Here is a 20,200-nt window from a genome sequence, read left to right on the forward strand (position 1 = left end):
AGTGACACAAAAGAAAAACATAGTTTGAAGGGAACACACCTTAACCAGCAAGGAAATCAATGCAGAGAGTAAGGAGTTAGAGCAGGAGAGAAGCACAGCAGCAGAAATGATATTTATTTTGAAGAAATAAAGACTTCAGTTTTACATAAGTCCAGACTCTTCATTAATAGTAAACTCCTTATCCAACTTTGACTGTACTACGGTCTATGAACCAGAGACATCCTCCTTCTTTTTCCTTGTACGCCTATATTGTACTGATCACTGACAAGATAAAAATTACAAAGACAGAAAGAGGATTTGTCCTGCAAACAGGATGCTGGATTACATAACCATTTGGCTTTTGGTGTGACCCAGCAGGCCTCTTCTGAAGTTCTAACTCAGTTATCTTCATATTCCAGGTTGTCTGAATCTTTTATAAGCATTAGGTTTTTAGTATTGCATTACACAGGAACGGGTGTGTTGCTGTTATTATTATGATTATTATTAAATAATGTACAATATACTTACTTTGCAAGAAGCAGTGAGTGAAGAGAAATTGAGTTATGTGGGTGTTTCTAGAAAGGACAAAAAGAAAACAAGCAATTGCTTTATATTCTAGTATCGCTTAATCTTGTATTTTGTAATTCTACAATAGCTAGCTTCCTGCTAGATGCATTATGTGAACCAACAGTGGTCTAACCACTGTTTGCTTCTAGAAAAGTACCCACTTTTAATAGGGAAGCTCATAAGGTACACAGTGTGTACGCATGCACAGAGAAGATGTCCTGGGAATCAGTATGAGGAAAGGTACTTGAGAATTGACCATAACTCTCTCAGGTGCTGTTCTTATAATATAAACAACACACACACACTCCTTACATTTATTTGTTTGTTTGTTTTACATGTCAATATTGTTTATAAGGGACGCGGTGGCTCTGTGGCTAAAACCTCAGTGCCTAGGACTTGCCAATCGCATGGTCGGCGGTTCGAATCCCCGCGGCAGGGTGAGCTCCCATTGTTCGGTCCCAGCTCCTGCCCACCTAGCAGTTTGAAAGCACAATTAGGTGCAAGTAGATAAATAGGTACCGCTTTCTAGCGGGAAGGTAAACAGCGTTCTGTGTGCTGCTCTGGTGCCGGTTCGCCGGAGCAGCTTTGTCACGCTGGCCATGTGACCTGGAAGTGTCTGCGGACAGCGCTGGCCCCCGGCCTCTAGAGTGAGATGAGCGCACAACCCTAGAGTCTGGCAAGACTGGCCCGTATGGGCAGGGGTACCTTTACCTTTATTGTTTACAAAAGAAGTGCACTACATATCAAATCTGAGCCTGCTTTCTGCTTGGATGTAGATAACAAAAAATACTTATTATTTTAAATAAAATAGGGCAAATGCTCAGGTACAGGCAGCTCCCATTTTGTGCACACTCAAAGCATGTGCAGGCCGTTTTCTGACCCGGAAGAGGGCAGGGCATAACAGGGGAAGGGTGGGCTTATGCAACCCTTTTGCAAGTCAGAGTTTGCCTGTATAAGCTTCAGAGTTTAAAATCTGTGAGTCCCTGATCAAATGTCACAATAGGTTCATAAGGAAGGTGGATGGTGTCCTTCATGCTGTTGGAAAGTTTTTTTGAGCCAATGGAGACTTTCAGCAGTGGAACAGGGAGGGAAGGGATTTCTGCTGATTCTCCTTCCTACTGCAGTTGCCTGACCCCACTCCCCACCCCTCAGTCTACTCCAAAGGGTTGAGGGACCCTTCAGAGCTTCACTGGAGGTGAGGTGGGGCTGTGGGACAGAGAAAGAATCAGCAAAAATTGCCTTCATCCCTGTTCTGCTGAAAGAAGACATCACTGGATCAAGGACCTTCTGACAGCATGAGGGTTACAATTGCACTGTTTCTGATCTGGTGAAAAATAAGTGAAAACCCAGGCAAATTAGTCTCCCAGTGGTGCCCTATTGCCCGTTGTTTTACCAAAGAAGCAAAACTATGATGTTCATTGTTGAGCCTTGCTTTGAAAGGTGCAAAACAGGTCTGGAAATTTTTGCTTAGGAAGGGGTAGGCTAACCACACCATTTTTATACCAGTGTTTGTGTTTTGAAGCTCAGGAAGGCACTTTTGATTATATATGTGCTTTTGTGATACCTTAGGAACATAGGAAGCTGCCTTAAAATGAGCCCACAATTGGGCCCATCTAACTCAGTATTTGAATTATGGTGCTGGAGGAGACTCTTGAGAGTCCCATGGACTGCAAGAAGATCAAACATATCCATTCTGAAGGAAATCAGCCCTGAGTGCTCACTGGAAGGACAGATCCTGAAGCTGAGGCTCCAATACTTTGGTCACCTCATGAGAAGAGAAGACTCCCTGGAAAAGACCCTGATGTTGGGAAAGATGGAGGGCACAAGGAGAAGGGGACGACAGAGGACGAGATGGTTGGACAGTGTTCTCAAAGCTACAAACATGAGTCTGACCAAACTGCGGGAGGCAGTGGAAGACAGGAGTGCCTGGCGTGCTCTGCTCCATGGAGTCACGAAGAGTCGGACACGACTAAACAACAACTCAGTATTGTCCACACTGATGAGCCCTGGATCCCAAGGGTTTCAGGCAAGGCGTCTCTCCCAGCCTTACTTGGAAATATCAGGGTTTGGCTCCCTTCTGAATTCCAAGCAGATGCTCTAACACTGAGCTACAGTCCTTCCCTGCATTCTGAAACGGCTCTATTTTCCATTTTTTAAATTTTTCATTAATCAGGAATATCCAAAAAGAAAAGAAAAAGGAGAAACTTTACGTTCAGACATTTTTCTTTGCTATTTTCTTAAAGGGTAAAATATGGCAAAGTGAAAGGATATTGTGTTCCTCAAGATCTCTAACTACATTACTTTAACTGAACATATTATTTGTGGTTTTATGGTCTCTTTTTTTGCAGGGAGAATACTGGGTTGGGTGATTCAGCAATTATTGTTGGGTGATTCAGCAGTAATGCTTTTAAACACATATTGTCATATGCTTTAGGGACAGCTCAGTCAGTAGAGCATGAGACTTAATCTCAGGGCTGCGGGTTCAAGCCCCATATTGGGCAAATTGATTCTATGATTCTACTGTTTATTTTAAGGCTAGGTCTGTTTTAGATCAGAAAGGGCCACTCTTATCATCCCCCTTGAAATACTAGATTTCCCAAGTACAATTTTCAGTTGATTTCATACCAGCACCTAATAACATTATTCACTGTTTTTTTAAAAAAGTTTAGCCATTCTGGATGCATTTCTATCATGTTTGTAATTGCTTTTTAAAATCACACTATGCTCAAGACCAGAATTGCTTATATTTCTGAATATTTCTGCTCGTGTGATTTCATTCAGCACCCAAACAGGGAACAACAACCTTGACTGGATGCCTCACAGAGTAATCTGCATAAGATCTTAGACATTCATCTTCCGAAGACCTGAAAAATGAAAAATGAAATGTTGAATAACACTGACAGGCCATGGCTGTGTTTAGCCCACTACATGCAAACTAAGCTGATGAGTGGCCTACCTGTTAAACTTATTTGGTCTTTTGAACAATTCTTGATGAAGCGAGGGACTTTTCTTTCCATGTGGGCCATTATAATACCTATATTTTGAAAGGTATGGCTTGCTTGCTGTTTTCAAAACTCTGGGAGTAAAAGGCTGCACTGTTTCAGTGAACCACTGTGCATGTCTGTCCAGGAGATCAGCAGCAAAAAAATTCTTCTGACGGATTTGAAGCTTCTTCTTTCTGGCATGGCTCCGAACTGGCAGGCGAGACTTGGTGGAAGAAAGAGGACGTTGCGGGAATATACTTCTGCCACTGTTTTGAGTCTGAGATAAAGACCACTGGACAATATCATGGATGGCCTCCTCTGCTCTCAAAACTGGGGAATGACTACTTGAAAGCATCTTCCTGAAACACGGAAGAGAGTGTTGCTCTGTTTTTTTCAAGGATCGCATTCGTCCCCTGGAAGTGTAAGTCGGGCTGTTCTGTAGCCACTGCAGAGGGGAGAAAAAACATTTCCTGACTACTTTTGTTACATTGTAGAGAAGGTATTTTTTTCATGTTGCAAGCCATCTTCAGCATGGTTTGAACTATGGAAAGGCGGCATAAATAATTACGTATGTGTGGTTTTTGTTCAGGACTGGCTCGGTTCACAGGTCACAGTAAACCACAGTTAATGCTGCATGGTGTTATATTGTGACTGCAGTTTGCAGGTTTGCACCTACAAAACATCACTAGTGGCCCATCAGTTGCGTAGACCTGACAAAAACAATTTCTTCACAACATAGAAGTTACCACAGTACTTCACCTCTGCATCAATCTCTAAATTGTATTTGGTTAGATGTTACATGACTTCCTGCTTATAAGTCCAGAGAGAAAGTAGGCGTCTTCAGACAGGCAGGTGATGGGTTTGGGGGGCAAGTATATTCTGCAACAGGGACGCGGGTGGCTCTGTGGGTAAAACCTCAGTGCCTAGGACTTGCCGATCGCATGGTCGGTGGTTCGAATCCCCGCGGCGGGGTGAGCTCCTGTCGTTCGGTCCCAGCTCCTGCCCACCTAGCAGTTCGAAAGCACTCTTAAGTGCAAGTAGATAAATAGGTACCGCTTTATAGCGGGAAGGTAAATGGCATTTCCGTGTGCTGCGCTGGTGCCGGTTCACCAGAGCAGCTTCATCACGCTGGCCACGTGACCCGGAAGTGTCTTCGGATGGCGCCGGCCCACGGCCTCTAGAGCGAAATGAGCACGCAACCCTAGAGTCGGACATGACTGGCCCGTACGGGCAGGGGTACCTTTACCTTTATATTCTGCAACATGACATTGTTCCAATGAAGCATTAGTGGTAGATTTATGCTGAACCATCCACACATAATTAGCTGCTCAGTGAAGTTTTCCCCAATGTTACTGCAATATTGCCATCTAAAGGGCCACTCTTGAACTATAGCAACTATTGTTTTCAGCCCAGCCAGCTCTTTACCCAGCTAGGTTTCTAGTTCCATGGATTCTTTTTAATGCAAGGGAGTATTTTCTAACAGCAAGTATTTCCTTTACTTTTTTTAAATGCATGAGAAACATGCAAAACTCTGCTTACCCAAAGTCTGCAGGGGGACAACTTGATCACTTCAGAATTCTTACCTTGTTATTGTGTGGCATGTTTACAGTCGAGGACTTAGTTGCACATAAAATTTGCCCTTGCCAGGGTCTTACATAAAGGTAAAGGGGCTCCTGACCATTAGGTCCAGTCGTGGCTGACTCTGGGGTTGCGGCACTCATCTCACTTTACTGGCTGAGGGAGCCGGCATACAGCTTCTGAGTCATGTGGCCAGCAGGACTAAGCCGCTTCTGGCGAAGCAGAGCAGTGCACGGAAATGCCGTTTACCTTCCTGCTGGAGCAGTACCTATTTATCTACTTGCACTTTGATGTGCTTTCAAACTGCTAGGTTGGCAGGAGCAGGAACTGAGCAACGGGAGCTTAGCCCGTCGCGGGGTTTGAACCACCAACCTTCTGATTGGCAAGCCCTAGGCTCTGTGGTTTAACCCACAGTGCCACCTGTGTCCCTAAGTAAGGGTCTGACTTAGAAGTCCCCAAAAGCTGTGGGGGTTTTTTAGGTGGGAGCAGGTTTGTCACGATGGCATCACTGTTTCTTGTTCAGGTGAGGCAAAAACAACAGGATGAAGTGAGTGACTGGGATATTGAGCAGAAGGTGGCACTGAGCACAGCTTAGGTCATCGTGTCAATGTTTATGGCAAATGTCTTCGACTCACAGGAACATGCCAGATCACACGGGGCATGTGCCAATTAGTTTCAGTTGCAGAGTGGGCGAAACAAATGGTGCTGGGGAAAACAGTTTAAATTAAATACTGACTGTGCAATGCCTGGCTTAATGCTAATGTAATAGTAATAAGAAGTTTAATTAAAACAAAAACAAGCTACGTTGAGTAAGGGTGCCGCTGAGCAGCCACCAACCCAAAGGAGTTGTTCAGCACACAGGTCCTCCAACCTGGAAGAAAGCAGATTTACAGCACATTTGAAAAATCCTGGTAATTTTAGTTTGTTTAGGTTGCTGGCAACTGTGAGGTGAAAACTACAATTCCTATGATACTTTAGGGGAAGTAACATGGTTTAAATGTGCGTTAAATGTATGGTCCCTTCTACAATTCTATGATTCATTCCAAATGCAAGATTATCCTGATTTCCCCCCATGGTCATCACCAGACTATCATATGAAACTATGTCTGGAGAACCTTGAAATTTTAAAACAATATAATTCTTTCAATGGTACAATTAGGTAACTTAGACTCTGGACTTACTGGTCTAAAATGGGGAGGACATCTTTTAGATGGTAGAGTGTGCTACTTCACGTAATTCATAAATTAAATAATATATAATAAGTTTTAAATGTGGTAAGCCAACCTTGCTGGGCTTCTCATTCTGTTGAGTGGGGCCATGGACCTCTGCCCTCCCCCCAAATCCTACCCTGATGGCGTGACTGAGTTCTTATTTTCTTTCCAGCTGCCAGCTTATATTCAAGCATTTATGGACAACCTGGAAGTCTACAGGCTTGCTTTACTTTTTTAAAGGAGGAAAAAATTGAAAGCTGAGATTGTCAGAATTCTTAATAGGAGCGGAAAGTGCCAGCCATAGGTTGAGCTACCTTGGGACGTTGTCCCTTGGGAGCAAACCAGGAAGGCAGCTAATGTTTCAGTGCCTTCAGAAATAAGCCGCATACAGATTGTACAATCAATATCCTCCGCATACTTTACAATTCTCTGTGGAAACACTCCTGGGATGACATGGAGGTCCAGAAGGGATCCGGGACATTTCTTTCTTGTATTTCTCAACTGCTTTAATGAGCGCCTCTCTTTTCTGCTGGTCCTGGTCTGCATACAGGAAAACAAGAAGGGTTTGTAAGCACAAATTAAATGGCATTTCAGCTTCTTGGAGTACAATAAATAAGCACAATGGCATGGATAGAAGCTGGACAAGGAGTGCTCCTGCAATTACATGTATACCTTCACCTAGTTGGGAATGGATGTCTCAAGTCTATTTCTTGTCCAGGTCACTTCTTCATCCAGCGCGTTGCTAAACAAGGAAATTGGTTCCCCCACATAAGAAGCAGTGATAGCCACCACCTTCTACCATATGTGGTGGACATGTAAGGTAACAAAAGCATTATGGGAAATGATATATAATGAATTGGGGGAAAATGTTTAAAATAGCTTTTGTTAAAAAAAGAAGAAACTTTTTTATTAGGAATTGTAGGTACCGATATTCCAAAGGAGCAGAAAATACTTTTTATGTATGTGACAACAGCCACACGGATATTGTTAGCCCAGAGATAGGAAGAAGACAAAGTCCCTACCAGAGTGGCCTAGCAAATTAAGCTGTTGGATTATGCCAAAATGGCAAAAGTGAGTGGAAGGCTCAAAAGTCTGATGGCTACTAGCCATGATAGGAATGTTCCACCTCTACTCTCAGAGGCTGTTTGCCTCTGAACGCCAGTTGCTTTAAGTCACAATTGGGGAAAGAAAACACTGTTACATTCAGGTCCTTCTTACAAGTTTTCCATAGGCATCTGGTTGATCACTGAGAGAACAGGATGCTGGACTAGATGTGGGAGTTATTGTTTTTGTTTGTTACTATCTTTGTATTTTTGTGATTTCATATTGTGAACCACCCTGTGATCCCTGGATGAAGGGCGGTATACAAATTGAATAAGTAAACAAATAATCTTTAGGTTGCAGCTTTAAGGAGTGCTGAAACTGCACTCTTCTCAGCCTCTAAGATCAGGGTTAGTCACTGGTCTTGAGCTTAGGAATGTAGTAAGTTGCCTTACACTGAGTCAGACCATTGGTCCATGCTGCTCAGCACTGTTAGCACTGAGAGTTATCCAGGGTTTCAGGCGAGGGACCTTCCTAGCCCTATCTGGAGATGCCAGGGATTGAACCTGGAACTGCAAAAGCAGATTCTCTACCATGGAGCTATGACAATTCCCTGCAGCTTGCGAGGAACAAATGGGTTGCAGCGGTGGCACCATGATTCTTTCAAATGCTTTTGAGACAAGTGAAGGAGAAAGGGAAAGGAAGAACAGTGGCCTATAGGCAGGTAAAACAGAGGAGTATTAAGAGATGCTAAGAGGGAAACAGAAGGGAGGGAAGAAAGAGAGAGGTGGACATCACATGATAAAAAAATTTAAAAGTGGGTCCTATAATATAAGTTAAAGTTGGGTCTAAAAAGGTTGAAGATAATTAGTCTTGGTGTGCCTTGTAACAATATCTCCCCAGAGTGATTTGAAGGACATGGTGGTGCCTCCAACTTTGAGATGTTAGAGGTCAATGCAAAAAGTATTGCTCTAAAAGCACATCATCTAACACCCACCAGCCTCTGCTCCGAGTAAGGAATCTTGGAAAAAGCATAATCCTATATTACCTGCAATAAGACTAGCAGTGTTTTGTGTATTAGCAGGGAAATGCTACATGGCATAAGCCAAGAAAAAACAATTGTTTGCAGAAAGGAATGCACTCATCTATTTTTCCATCCACAAACAATTGCTTTTCGCAATATTTTCATTAGCATTTTCTTCTGGTCATGGTAATCAGCTGTGTGCATTAGTATCTGGCACCCACTCACATTCAGGAGAAGTCGTGTCTGGCACCGTTGACTTAACAGAATTGATTGCCCATCATCACCACCCTGTTTTCCTTGCTCCTGTTGGCATGGCTATAAGTGACAGCTGTCTTCTCAGTCACCATTACTCTTTTGGGAACATATCCAGGGCACTGTATAACCAATTTGTCGAACTCAGTACAAACAATGTGATAAAACAATTTACTCCATGCTAGAAAGCTAGAAAGCTGGATATGGAACAACTGATTGGTTCAAAATTGGGAAAGGAGTACAACAAGGCTGTATACTGTCTCCCTGCTTATTTAACTTGTCTCCCTGCTTATTTAACTTATATGCAGAATTCATCATGTGAAAGGCTGGACTGGATGAATCCCAAGCCAGAATTAAGATTGCTGGAAGAAATATCAACAATCTCAGATATGCAGATGACACAACTTTAATGGCAGAAAGGGGGGAGGAATTAAAGAACCTCTTAATGAGTTTGAAAGAGGAGAGTGCAAAATATGGTCTGAAGCTCAACATCAAAAAAACTAAGACCATGGCCACTGGTCCCATCATCTCCTGGCAAATAGAAGGGGAAGAAATGGAGGCAGTGAGAGATTTTACTTTCTTGGGCTCCATAATCACTGCAGATGGTGAGAGTAGTCACAAAATTAAAACGTGCTGCTTCTTGGGAGAAAAGCGATGACAAACCTAGACAACATCTTAAAAAGCAGAGACATCACCTTGCTGACAAAGGTCCGTATAGTTAAAGCTATGGTTTTCCCAGTAGTGATGTATGGAAGTGAGAGCAGGACCATAAAGGCGGCTGATTGCAGAAGAATTGATGCTGTTGAATTAGGGTCTGGAGGAGGAGATTCCCATGGACTGCAAGAAGATCAAATCTATCCATTCTGAAGGAAATCAGCCCTGAGTGCTCACTGGAAGGACAGATCCTAAAGCTGAGGCTCCAATACTTTGGCCACCTCATGAGAAGAGAAGACTCCTTGGAAAAGACCCTGATGTTGGGAAAGATGGAGGGCACAAGGAGAAGGGGACGATAGAGGATGAGATGGTTGGACAGTGTTCTCAAAGCTACCAGCATGAATTTGACCAAACTGTGGGAGGCAGTGGAAGACAGGAGTGCCTGGCGTGCTCTGCTCCATGGGGACACGAAGAGTCGGACACGACTAAATGACTAAACAACAACAAACAACAAGAAAGCTTCAGAAGCAAAACTTGACATCCAGCCCACTCAGACAAGTACTAGCCCAGTCTTATTGGTGAGTGTTAATACTAGATATTTGCTGGCTAGAGATGAAGGAGAAATTCAGTTGGCTTCACAGTTTTAATACAAAGCTAGCTAATTTGCACTTCCTGAAACAGTACACACGTCAAGGGGCAACCATTCTTCAAAACCCCCAATTTTGCAATGCAGTTCTCCAAAAAAATAAATATTTTCTTGTGAAGTGAGGGAACAATTAGGCTGTATGATACCAGAGTCCCTTCTAATTCCTGGATCCAGAAAGGGTTAAACGCTAATGGAGGATCCCATTGTTGAATTATGGGCAAGGGCCATAATGGTCCTATGAGCAAAGAAGTTGCTCTATGCCACAGGGCAAATGGGTGGACCCCCTCCCTCACCTGGCTGATAGTGAGAAAGACCAAAGAGTGTGTGGTTGGGGGGGGGGGGAGGAGCTGGGTGAGAAGCAGGCAGAAGTCTGAGAGTGAGATTTCTGCCGCAATCCATAGCTATGACTATGGGAGCTCCTCCATTGTAGTCTCAGGTTCTACGTATGTGTAATGAAAGCATATATCATGAAGACACCACAGTTTCCACTGTGCCTCATTCCCAAAAGAAAACATAAACACTGGGAAAGAACCTGGAACTCCAGGAATCTTGCACTGCTCAGAGATTAGGGTGGCATGCAATAATATTAAAAAATGCATACATTATGTAAAAGAATGCAAAGATCCATTATATTAGGGGAAATTGTTTGCAGAAATCTGTATATTAGTCAAAATTACATACAGAATGTGTGCGACAGCGGGAAAGCACAGTAAAATGCTGATGAATCTTCAGGAGGACTTTTAAAAGAAGAGTTTGCAAACTGAAGTTAAGATTACTAAAAATGAGAAGAAACAAAAATTTCTTCCCATCCCTACTGCTGGGATAGCTCAAAGTGGCAGCATATGCTCTGCAGCAGAGGCAAACATGCCCCTCTCTGCCATGTTTGTCTTTCTCCCTGCGAAAAATGCCATAGGACCACGACATTTTCCCAGAGACTTGAGGAAATGAATGCCCACAGCTTCTATAAAAGCCACTTCCTGACATTCTGCCACAGTCCAGCATGGCCAAGGAAGGCAACATCAACCCAAGATGGGGCTAGCAAATCTGAGCATGCTTGATTATGAATGACTGGGGTCGATGAGACGCCAGGGGCACAGGTTTAACCCTAACACCGTCCTTGAGTTCACCCTTTTAAATCCTTCCACAGAATGAAGAGTCACCATTCGCTCCTCCTACAAGGAAAAGGCAGCAGCTACATTGCTGGGACACAGAAAAATTATGTGATTATGCCGTTGCAGGGATGACACTACTGCTTGAATGCGTTATATCAGGCATAGGCAAACTCCGGCCCTCCAGATGTTTGAGACTACAATACTCACCATCCCTAGCTAACAGGACCAGTGGTCAGGGATGATGGGAATTTTAGTCCCAAACATTTGGAGGGCTGGAGCTTGCCTATGCCTGTGTTATATGGACACACTGCTTGTGGCTTCACTACCTCACAGGAGGACACATTGTTAACCACAAAAAGGTATAAGTGGGTAAGAGACTTACAGAAAAGAAAAAAACACAGTGCCTTTCAAAGGCACTTCACCCAACTAGCTTATCTGTTGCATTTATGGGTGCTATAGAGAGTTTATGGCATGTATGTAGATAAAATCATAAATGGGGTAGCTTTTTCAAATAGCTATTTGCTTACGCTTCAATGAACAATGAGTGGTACTTGACTTGAGGAAACTCAAATGCAGCATGGTTTGCAGTACTGTTACTTCAGAAAGACAAGGTCCATAGCAATACAGAGGGTGGCAGTGTGTGAAAACAGGCAGGCTATTAAACTGCAAAAGATTGATACAGAGCGGAAGATTGCTATGGAACAAGCTGAGTGATTGGTTTTCCCAATTGGCTGTATAATCCGTTTGCTATCTGAGTAGCATTTAGTACTGTGTCAACATGCTGTTTCCACTAGGCACCTGCTGCAAAACGCTCATCTGTACGCACTTGTCATTCTGATCACTTAACCTTAGAATAAATGTATGTCAATTGGTCTTCATAGCTACGCCTTTCCTCCTAATCTACCCAGAGCCAAAACCTTATGCTTAAAAAAAAATAAAAATAAATCTCTGCCAAGCAAATCATGCCCAAACATCAAAATAGGAAAATGGTTAGCATCTGAAACTCCTTTAAAACAGTTTCGTATAGTTTTTTAATCAGATGTGCATCCCCATGATCAAATTAACCATTTGGAGGCAGGAACTAACCAGAAAAGTGTACCACGCATCAATACTGGGAAAGGCAGCAAGATAGTATGGTTAAACAGTCTGGCCACTTGAGCAGGTAGAATTTGACTAACATTAGGGCATGACCTTAAGCTGAACACTTGAGATTTCATATTTATTAGTATTATTAGGGATGAGTTATGGTTGCTTTTCACCTTGAAAGTAGCAATTTGGGGCAGCTGAAACCCCACCTGAAAACACTTGAATCCTACATTTTTCTGTCACTTTTCACAACTGCCCACAGTCCCTGTTTCCCTCTTTGTTGTTACTGCTTCATTTGTCACGGAGCAATTTCAATCAATAAAGGGTCACATTCTCAAAGTGATGGCATCATAGTGCTACACAGCCATTGAGCTGACGTTGCTATGGGCAAATGAAGCCAATTTAAAATGAGGGCAGTGCTTCCTATATTAAATCACAGGAGCTAATTCTAGCCAATCAGGGATCCTGCTAACTAAAATGATTCTGGGAGAAAAGGAGGGGGGAGATCCCAGGAATGCTCTTTTTTGATGGATTGCAGCCATCAGGGTTGCCATATGTCCGGAATTCGCCAGACACAGTTGGGATTTGGTCGTCGAAAACTATGTCGAAAATTGCTTAAATGTCCAGGGAAATCTGGATGTCCGGCAACCTGGAAGTGTAGGCCAAAAAAGAAAGAGAGGGGGGGAGAGAGAGAAAGAGAGAAAGAGAAGCTCAATAACTCCCCCCCCCCAAAAGGCTCAACAACTTTTGTGTCTGGATTTTCACTTTTTGAAATGTAACAACCCTAGCAGCCACCCTTTTAAAGCCTTAAAGAATATTGGCAAAGCAAGAGCCTGAGGTTTACTGGCCTATTTGGCATTCTCTCTTTGTTTTCAACATTATATTTCTCTTGAATGGTGAAAGATACTAAAATGAAATTTAAAATGCATGTGTAGGACACAATTTCATGTTTCAAATTCAAATATTAGACCCCTTTCCGTTCATAAGATAGAGAGAATAGGTTAACTATGCATGTTGCGAAGGAACTTTTCCTTTTGTCTGTCTGTCTCATTGAAAATCCTCCTCCGATGACCCAAGGTTCTAGTATTATGAGAGAGGAAGAAGAATCTTTTGCATCGGTTTCCTCACATCACGCATAATTGCCAGAAGGCAACTAGCAAAAACAGCAGTGTGGAGATGGAGAAAGAGAAGCCATCCCCTGAATAGTTATTTGGGCGACTGAACAAGTTGACTCTTCCGAAATGCTATACAATTTCATTAGTTTTGATTAATAGGGAGTAATAATCCTACAAGCCTTGCTGACTTGCTTGAGTGATGGAGATCATTCATATAGGCTGGATTTCTCTTGTGGCAATTTCACATTCGTTTGTACATTTCTACAATGAAGTAGCAAATAAATAAAGGGCAGAATCCAGTTAAAATTCAGTACACTTTGAATTCAGCGGGAGAGATAAGTTCACCCATGAGCTCTCCCATCTCAATCCAGTAGCGGGTGGCATGATGGGGTGATGCCACTACCTGACCTCTGGCCATGTGCATTGCTGCTGCTTCCTGGTAGGTAGAAGGGGAGGCAAGAGGCAGAGGGGAAGTTGTTGTGGTGCAAACAAACTAGCAGGAGTGCCAGATTGGCTCTGCTGCTGTGTTTGCACCACACTGACCCCACCGCCTTGTCCCTCTACCTCCCAGTACAAATTATGCAAGTGACCAGGAGGTCAAGTGAGTGATAATGGCCCCCTTACCCTGCCCACTATCGAGGACTAATGAGTGCTTAACTTTGGCTGGCTTGTTCCGAAATGCCCAGAAATCCACATAGAAACATTGCTCTGAAATTCTGCAGTCTTAAATCAGCACTGAGCTCCCAAACAATTTACAAACTTAATAAAAAAAGGCAGTGTGCTATTCTAAACTAATTTAATTGACTAATATTTGCCCCACAGAGATTACTGCAGTGAAATAGCAGATAATAATAAGCAAGGTCTCAGCATGCTATGAGCTATAAGCTAAACTGCTAGGCTGGCAGAAAAACAATCTGCTACACTAGGTAATTTCCCCCCCTTTTCCAGAAATATTGGCTTCACAAAACAGTTCTATATATAACCTAAGCAGGCTGATAACTCATATTTATCTATAGCAGATGATCAGACCTTCTGTGCAGCTTCTAGATATAGATATACACTGGCATAAATATGTTTCCCTTTAGGTATGAGTATTTTTTTTAAGGAAAAAAAATCCTACATACTGTGAGTGGTGATCCCTATGTAGTCAAACTGGAATCATACATACAGAAGAGGGATAAATCAATGGACTTGGGGGAAGTCCATGGTTTGCAAAGTACCAAAAAAACCCCCCAAACCTTATTAAAATCCCTAATAGAAGAAACAACCCAAAACAGGCCAGTGAGAGCTAAGCATGCTTAGTAGCCACTGGGAATTTCAATTCAGTTCACATTTGAAGGCACTTTCTGAAATGCCAACAGAAACACAGCTGATCCCTTTAAAACTCGCATTTCTCTGAATTTTGCAATGCACTTCTCCAGCTAAGTAACATGGGCAGAAAAGCATATACTAGGGAAAAGTCTGTGTACGAATGAACATTAGTGAAAACAGATATAATATGCATTATATTAAGAGGAACGGCTTTGCAAAATTGCATACAAAAATGTATGTATTAGAAGTTTGCCCTAAAATAGTAATGAATTTTCTTGAGATCATTTAAAAAAAAAAGCTGAGGAAAAGGGGGGAACTGAACTTAAAATTGACTGAACTGAAACTGACCAATTTGCCCATCATGGCTTGTGGCATCCTGGGAGTATAAATTGTCCTATAAAGGAGAAGTACTAAACTTTGCTTTTGTGTTGTGGCTGACCCAAGCTTATTAAGCTTATTAATTTTATGCGTTGCAAGTATTATTTTTAGCCAGTGATCATCTTTATCTGCTATAAACAAACACAGCATGTTATGTTTCATTAATTCTGCCAGTATCCACAAGCTGAGTGTAATGCTAATGATGACCCAAGTGCCATTTCATTCAGATTTCCACAATTGCAACAATAATAATCATTATAATAATGAATGAACGACTGTCTATTAGTACAGAAGAAGCTGCATGCACATTTTTGTCTCATCTGTACTTAAAGGTAAAGGTAAAGGTACCCCTGCCCGTACGGGCCAGTCTTGACAGACTCTGGGGTTGTGCGCCCATCTCACTTAAGAGGCCAGGGGCCAGCGCTGTCCGGAGACACTTCCGGGTCATGTGGCCAGCGTGACATCGCTGCTCTGGCGAGCCAGAGCCGCACACGGAAACGCCGTTTACCTTCCCGCTGGTAAGCGGTCCCTATTTATCTACTTGCACCCGGAGGTGCTTTCGAACTGCTAGGTTGGCAGGCGCTGGGACCGAGCAGCGGGAGCGCACCCCGCCGCAGGGATTCGAACTGCCGACCTTTCAATCGGCAAGTCCTAGGCGCTGAGGCTTTAACCCACAGCGCCACCTGCGTCACCTGCATGTGTACTTGCTTTATATCAATTAGTATAACTCAGTGGAGGCTGGTGCCCATTTGGCAGAAAGCAAGGAGGCCAACTCTAGGTGGCGCCAGAGCCAACTAATTCTAATTTTGTCCCTTTCTTCCTCCCTGCTAAGTTCTATAAGGGGAACAAATAAGACAAAGCTAATAGCTGTTCCCTGGAGTGGATGTAAGCATTGCTTGCAGATTGTCAGGCTGACGATCCAAGAGCCTAAAGGACTAATCTTAGCTCCAAAGCAGCTTTTAAAAACAGAATTCAGTTTACCTGAAGAGGCAAAGACTATTATTGGGTGACTGTGGGATTTATACGGGCTAACCCATCTTGGCTAACCCATCCACTCTGAGCCCGGCTTCAGCTGGGAGGGCGAGATATAAATAAAAGATGATGATGATGATTATCTCCTTAGAACTCTTGTGAGATCCTGCATGATCCACAGGAATTCAGTTTCTAAAATTCTGATGTAAGTCAAGTCCTGAGCTAATATGTGGATCAGAATGTAATTATCCATTGGATTCTGCACATTTATGCATTTTGCAGTACAGTTCTTTGTTCAAAAATACATTAAAAATGTGTTTTGGATATGTTATTACCCCTAGGCACCTTGGACTTTACCTCAAGATGGAAAAATGGTCACAGACCCATTTGCATTACATTTTTTCAGGCATCTTGGTTATTGTTAAATAGATAATGTTCCTTATTTATTGTTATCCTAGCTGCCCTGAGGCCCAGTCTCGGACGGGGAGGGCGGGATACAAATAAAAGTAGTTTATTATTAGTATTATTTATATTATTATTATTGTTGTTGTCATAGTGGCCAGCCAGCTGCTGGTATTGCAGAGGCATCCCAGGTGGATCCTGGAGGTTGTACACAGCCATCATGGATCAAGGAAGATGGAAGCTGTAGTTCAACAAAGCTGTAGTCCAACCGCACTTTGAGGACACATTGGGTGGAATTCAACATGGTGCTGTTATAATGCTCCATCTGCACAAGCACATCAACTTGCCAGACGGAACAACCCCCCTCCCTGTGTACTTTTCTGGGGGTTCTCCCACACCCACCCCAAGCTAATTACCAGGGGAGGGGGCGCAATTGAAAGTCATCAACGACGACTGCTATTTTTCTACAAAAAGGGTTGCCAGAACTCTCCATGAATGCCTCCTTTGTTCTCTTATAAAATGGCAAGTTATCCTGCCATTTCTGACAGGATTTCTGACTGGCTGCCAAGTTCAAGGTGTTACTATTGGTATTGAAACCCTTAATGTTGTGAGACCAGTTTAGTTAAGGGATCATTTTACCCCATATATGCTGACTCAGTTGCTTGGATCTGCAGAACTGGCCCATTTACAAGTGGCATGCAATGCCTGCTCTTCACTTGTAAGAAGTCATTCCTTGTACTTTGGAACTCCCTGCCACTTGATATTAGTCAGCATCCCTGTATTCTTTCAGACACCTGCTAAAAACATTTCTGCTTTGTTGGGCCTCTTGAGACACAAGATTTGGTTACACGTTTTACTGTATTTGTACTGTACTGTAAAAAAATCAGTGTGTGGCCCAGATTAAAAAAAAAAAAAACTTTGAGAACCACTGATCTAACTCACTGATAAAATCTACAGTAGAAGAATGGGAGACACCGATTCAAAATCTCAAATGATTACAAGGATAGCACCTATCCTTGAAAAGAACTATGGCAAATCTGCCATCTAGGATCTTAGAGGGTAAGGGATCAAATCAAAACCCAAGATGTGCTGGGAGGAGGGAGGTTTGGAATAGGCAGATCTCTGGCTGAGCTAAACCAGCTGAAGCCAGAGACACTGTTATACAGTCATACCTCTTGTTGCATTCGGTTCAGGTTACGTTCTTTCAGGATACGTCCTGTGGTGACCCGGAAGTAATGGAAAGGGTTACTTCTGGGTTTCACCACTCGTGCATGCGCAGACGCTCAAAATTACATCACTCGCACGTGCAGAAGCGACGAATCACGACCCTCACACGTGCAGACACGGGTTGCATTCTGCTCATGTTGCGAACGGGGCTCCGGAATGGATCACGTTCGCAACCAGAGGTACCAGTGTAGGACCTCCATCGCTGAGCTGAAGTCTCAAAAGAGGGGTATTCTGGGGTTGGGCAGGGGAGACCTATCCCATTCCAGTTTCCTTTCAGCTTGCTCACATGACCCGGCAACCCCACAGTAGTTAACTTGGCAAAAAGAGTGGTGCAAGTCAAACTCTGTTTGAAAGTCTTGCTCCCCCTCTGCCACGTTCAGGCCACCTCAGCCAGCAGTAGCCCTGTTCCTGAAAGGAATTTGGAACAAGGAAGCTCCACCAGCATATTTTACCTTGGCGTAAATCACTCTGGCTTCCTCTTGCTTGGATTGCCTGTGTAAAACATTAACATGGGCCAGCAGAACTGCTCTTCTTAGGTATCGTGAGAAAAGTTAGATGTGGTATCCATTGGTTAGGGCGGATCTACATCAATGGTTTATAACATTAAGGAAGGGTTAAGGAATGATTTTCATAACATAGATGGACACATTGTGTTCTGCTTGTAATAGAGCAACCAGGAACTGGCAATAGGGAAACTGCATTGTTATGGACACAACAAGGTAAGGAACATTTTAAATTTGCCAGTATGCCCTGTGATGTTCAGAATGATGTATCTAACATTGTTCTAATAACGATAAAAGGGACAGTGTAGATCCAGCCCAAGAACATGCTCCATTTGCTCCTGCATCATCTATATCCATAGATTTGGCTTGCAATGGGTGCAATGGCAGCAGATAAGACAACCCCACAATGTTTCCTCCAATTAACTTGCTTTTCCATAGAGACACAACAAGAGTCAAGCAACCCGTGTTCTGCCACAGACAGCGGAGAGGCAGAGGAGCAGATTCAATGCCATTGACGAACAAGCTACTTAATGAGCTAAGACTAACTTCCAGATTAAGGGCAGAGGTAGCAACACTTTTGCTATGTCGTACAATCTTCTCCCTCTCTTCTCGGCCACCTTTTCGCTATGCGATGCAAGTCCTGCTGTTTCTCTCATAAGAAGGAGGACCGCGCTTCTTTAATCATTCTAAAGCACTTCTGCAAGGAATGTTGTTTCGGGAGGAATGCTTGCTCAGCAGATAATCTACCCAGTAATGAGAATGAATCTGGAAGGTAATACGAGGGGTAGCTAATAAAGTCCAGAAGCCAACCCAGAATTCAGTAGCAACTCTGTGTGTGGAGTGGGGTGGGGGAGGTCTGCTTGCATGGGACCCATTGTGACATTTGGAGTTTATTCAAACCAGAAAATCTAGAGGACTGTAGAATTATGAAATGGCTTCCTCTTTCCACTCCCCAGAATTAGGATCATACTCCCAGGGGCCCTTCCACACACCATCCTTTTTCGTGCAAAAAACATTTCATCCATTTCTTATTTGTTGCTTACAATCTGCACATATTACTGCAGGCTCTTTATGGAAATAACCAAAAAAATTAAATTATTTTATTCATTTCATTTCTCTACCAGCTTTCCTCCCGTGGGAGCTCAGGGCAGTGAGCGGCATAAAAACACAATCTATGCCGAAATTTTAGTCAACGTTGATTTTCTCAAAAGCCTGGGTGAATGGAAATTTTCATAGTTGGTGTCAAAACGCCACCCATGTATAGGGAACAGGCACACCTCCCTATGAAGGGGGTTTCATGAATGAGGTTTTGCCCCATCATGGCGCCAAACACATTGGTGGCAGCGCCATTATCTAACTAGTCAGACAGGTGACACAAAGACCACAGGAAAGTTGATATGTGGAAGCATAGTTAACACACACACACTTAGATAAGAATAAATCCCCTTGAACCCAAGCCCCTTTCTGGGATTAACAACCATGTGAGTGGGGCAGTGAGGCAGCCCTTCCCCCTCATCATCCACACATTGGAGGGATGGCCTGGAGAGTAGATTCTGTTCTCAGTGGGTAGGCTCCCTGTCCCCTGGTTAGTACTCTTCCTGATTAAGATTCTAAATCACAGAGGGAGCCTATGCACACCTGGGACAGGTTACACCCTATTGTTATCTGTGGGAGGGCGACTGCCTGAAAATGGCTGCAGTGCCACTGAATCTTAAATAGACATGCATAGGATTGTGCTGACCTGTGGGACTCTCCCTAGGCCATGTTCCTTCTCCCAAGAACATGCCCCTGGATGTTTTTGCCTGGCTGGAATGCGTCCTTGAAATATAATGTACAAAGGCAAAGCCATATCCATTGCAACCTTCCCCTGTGCCCCCGCCCCCCACTGGAATGCAGCCCCTGGAAATTTGTCCGCAACAGAGCAACATGCTCTGAAAAAGGGTCCCCACCCCTCTTTTAAAACATGGTGCTAATGCTTTTAAGTCTGGATTTATCTCATTCACACCAAGAGTGCGAGAGGTTTCAATGCACTTTGAAGCAGCAATCTTGAAATAAGTATTACCTTTTGTATAATCCGTGATTTTTTTTCCCCAACAGGGAGGCTCAATGTATCTAAACGAATCACTTCCTGCCTATAGGGGGCGTTGGGATGCAAAGG

The 20,200-nt window shown here is 43.3% G+C and overlaps 1 protein-coding gene across 10 annotated transcripts in view; it reads right to left on the minus strand.

The window, feature by feature from the left end:
- LOC309365787 (spermatogenesis-associated protein 7 homolog) overlaps window positions 1-20,200 on the minus strand; it is a 56,319-nt gene that overhangs the window by 13,586 nt on the left and 22,533 nt on the right. For 9 of the 10 annotated variants that reach the window (XM_081904259.1, XM_081904264.1, XM_081904261.1 and 6 more), the window contains 4 exons: window positions 6,738-6,859; window positions 3,503-3,975; window positions 3,350-3,410; window positions 508-554 (listed from right to left, as the gene is read on the minus strand). In XM_081904259.1, the coding sequence (XP_081760385.1) occupies window positions 508-554; window positions 3,350-3,410; window positions 3,503-3,975; window positions 6,738-6,859 (703 nt within the window). The remainder of the gene's footprint in view (window positions 1-507; window positions 555-3,349; window positions 3,411-3,502; window positions 3,976-6,737; window positions 6,860-20,200) is intronic. The other variant, XM_081904268.1, reaches the window with a different exon arrangement.

The sequence above is a fragment of the Podarcis melisellensis genome, assembly GCF_964234715.1.
Source record: "Podarcis melisellensis genome assembly, chromosome: 3".
Classification (NCBI taxonomy): Eukaryota; Metazoa; Chordata; class Lepidosauria; order Squamata; family Lacertidae; genus Podarcis; species Podarcis melisellensis.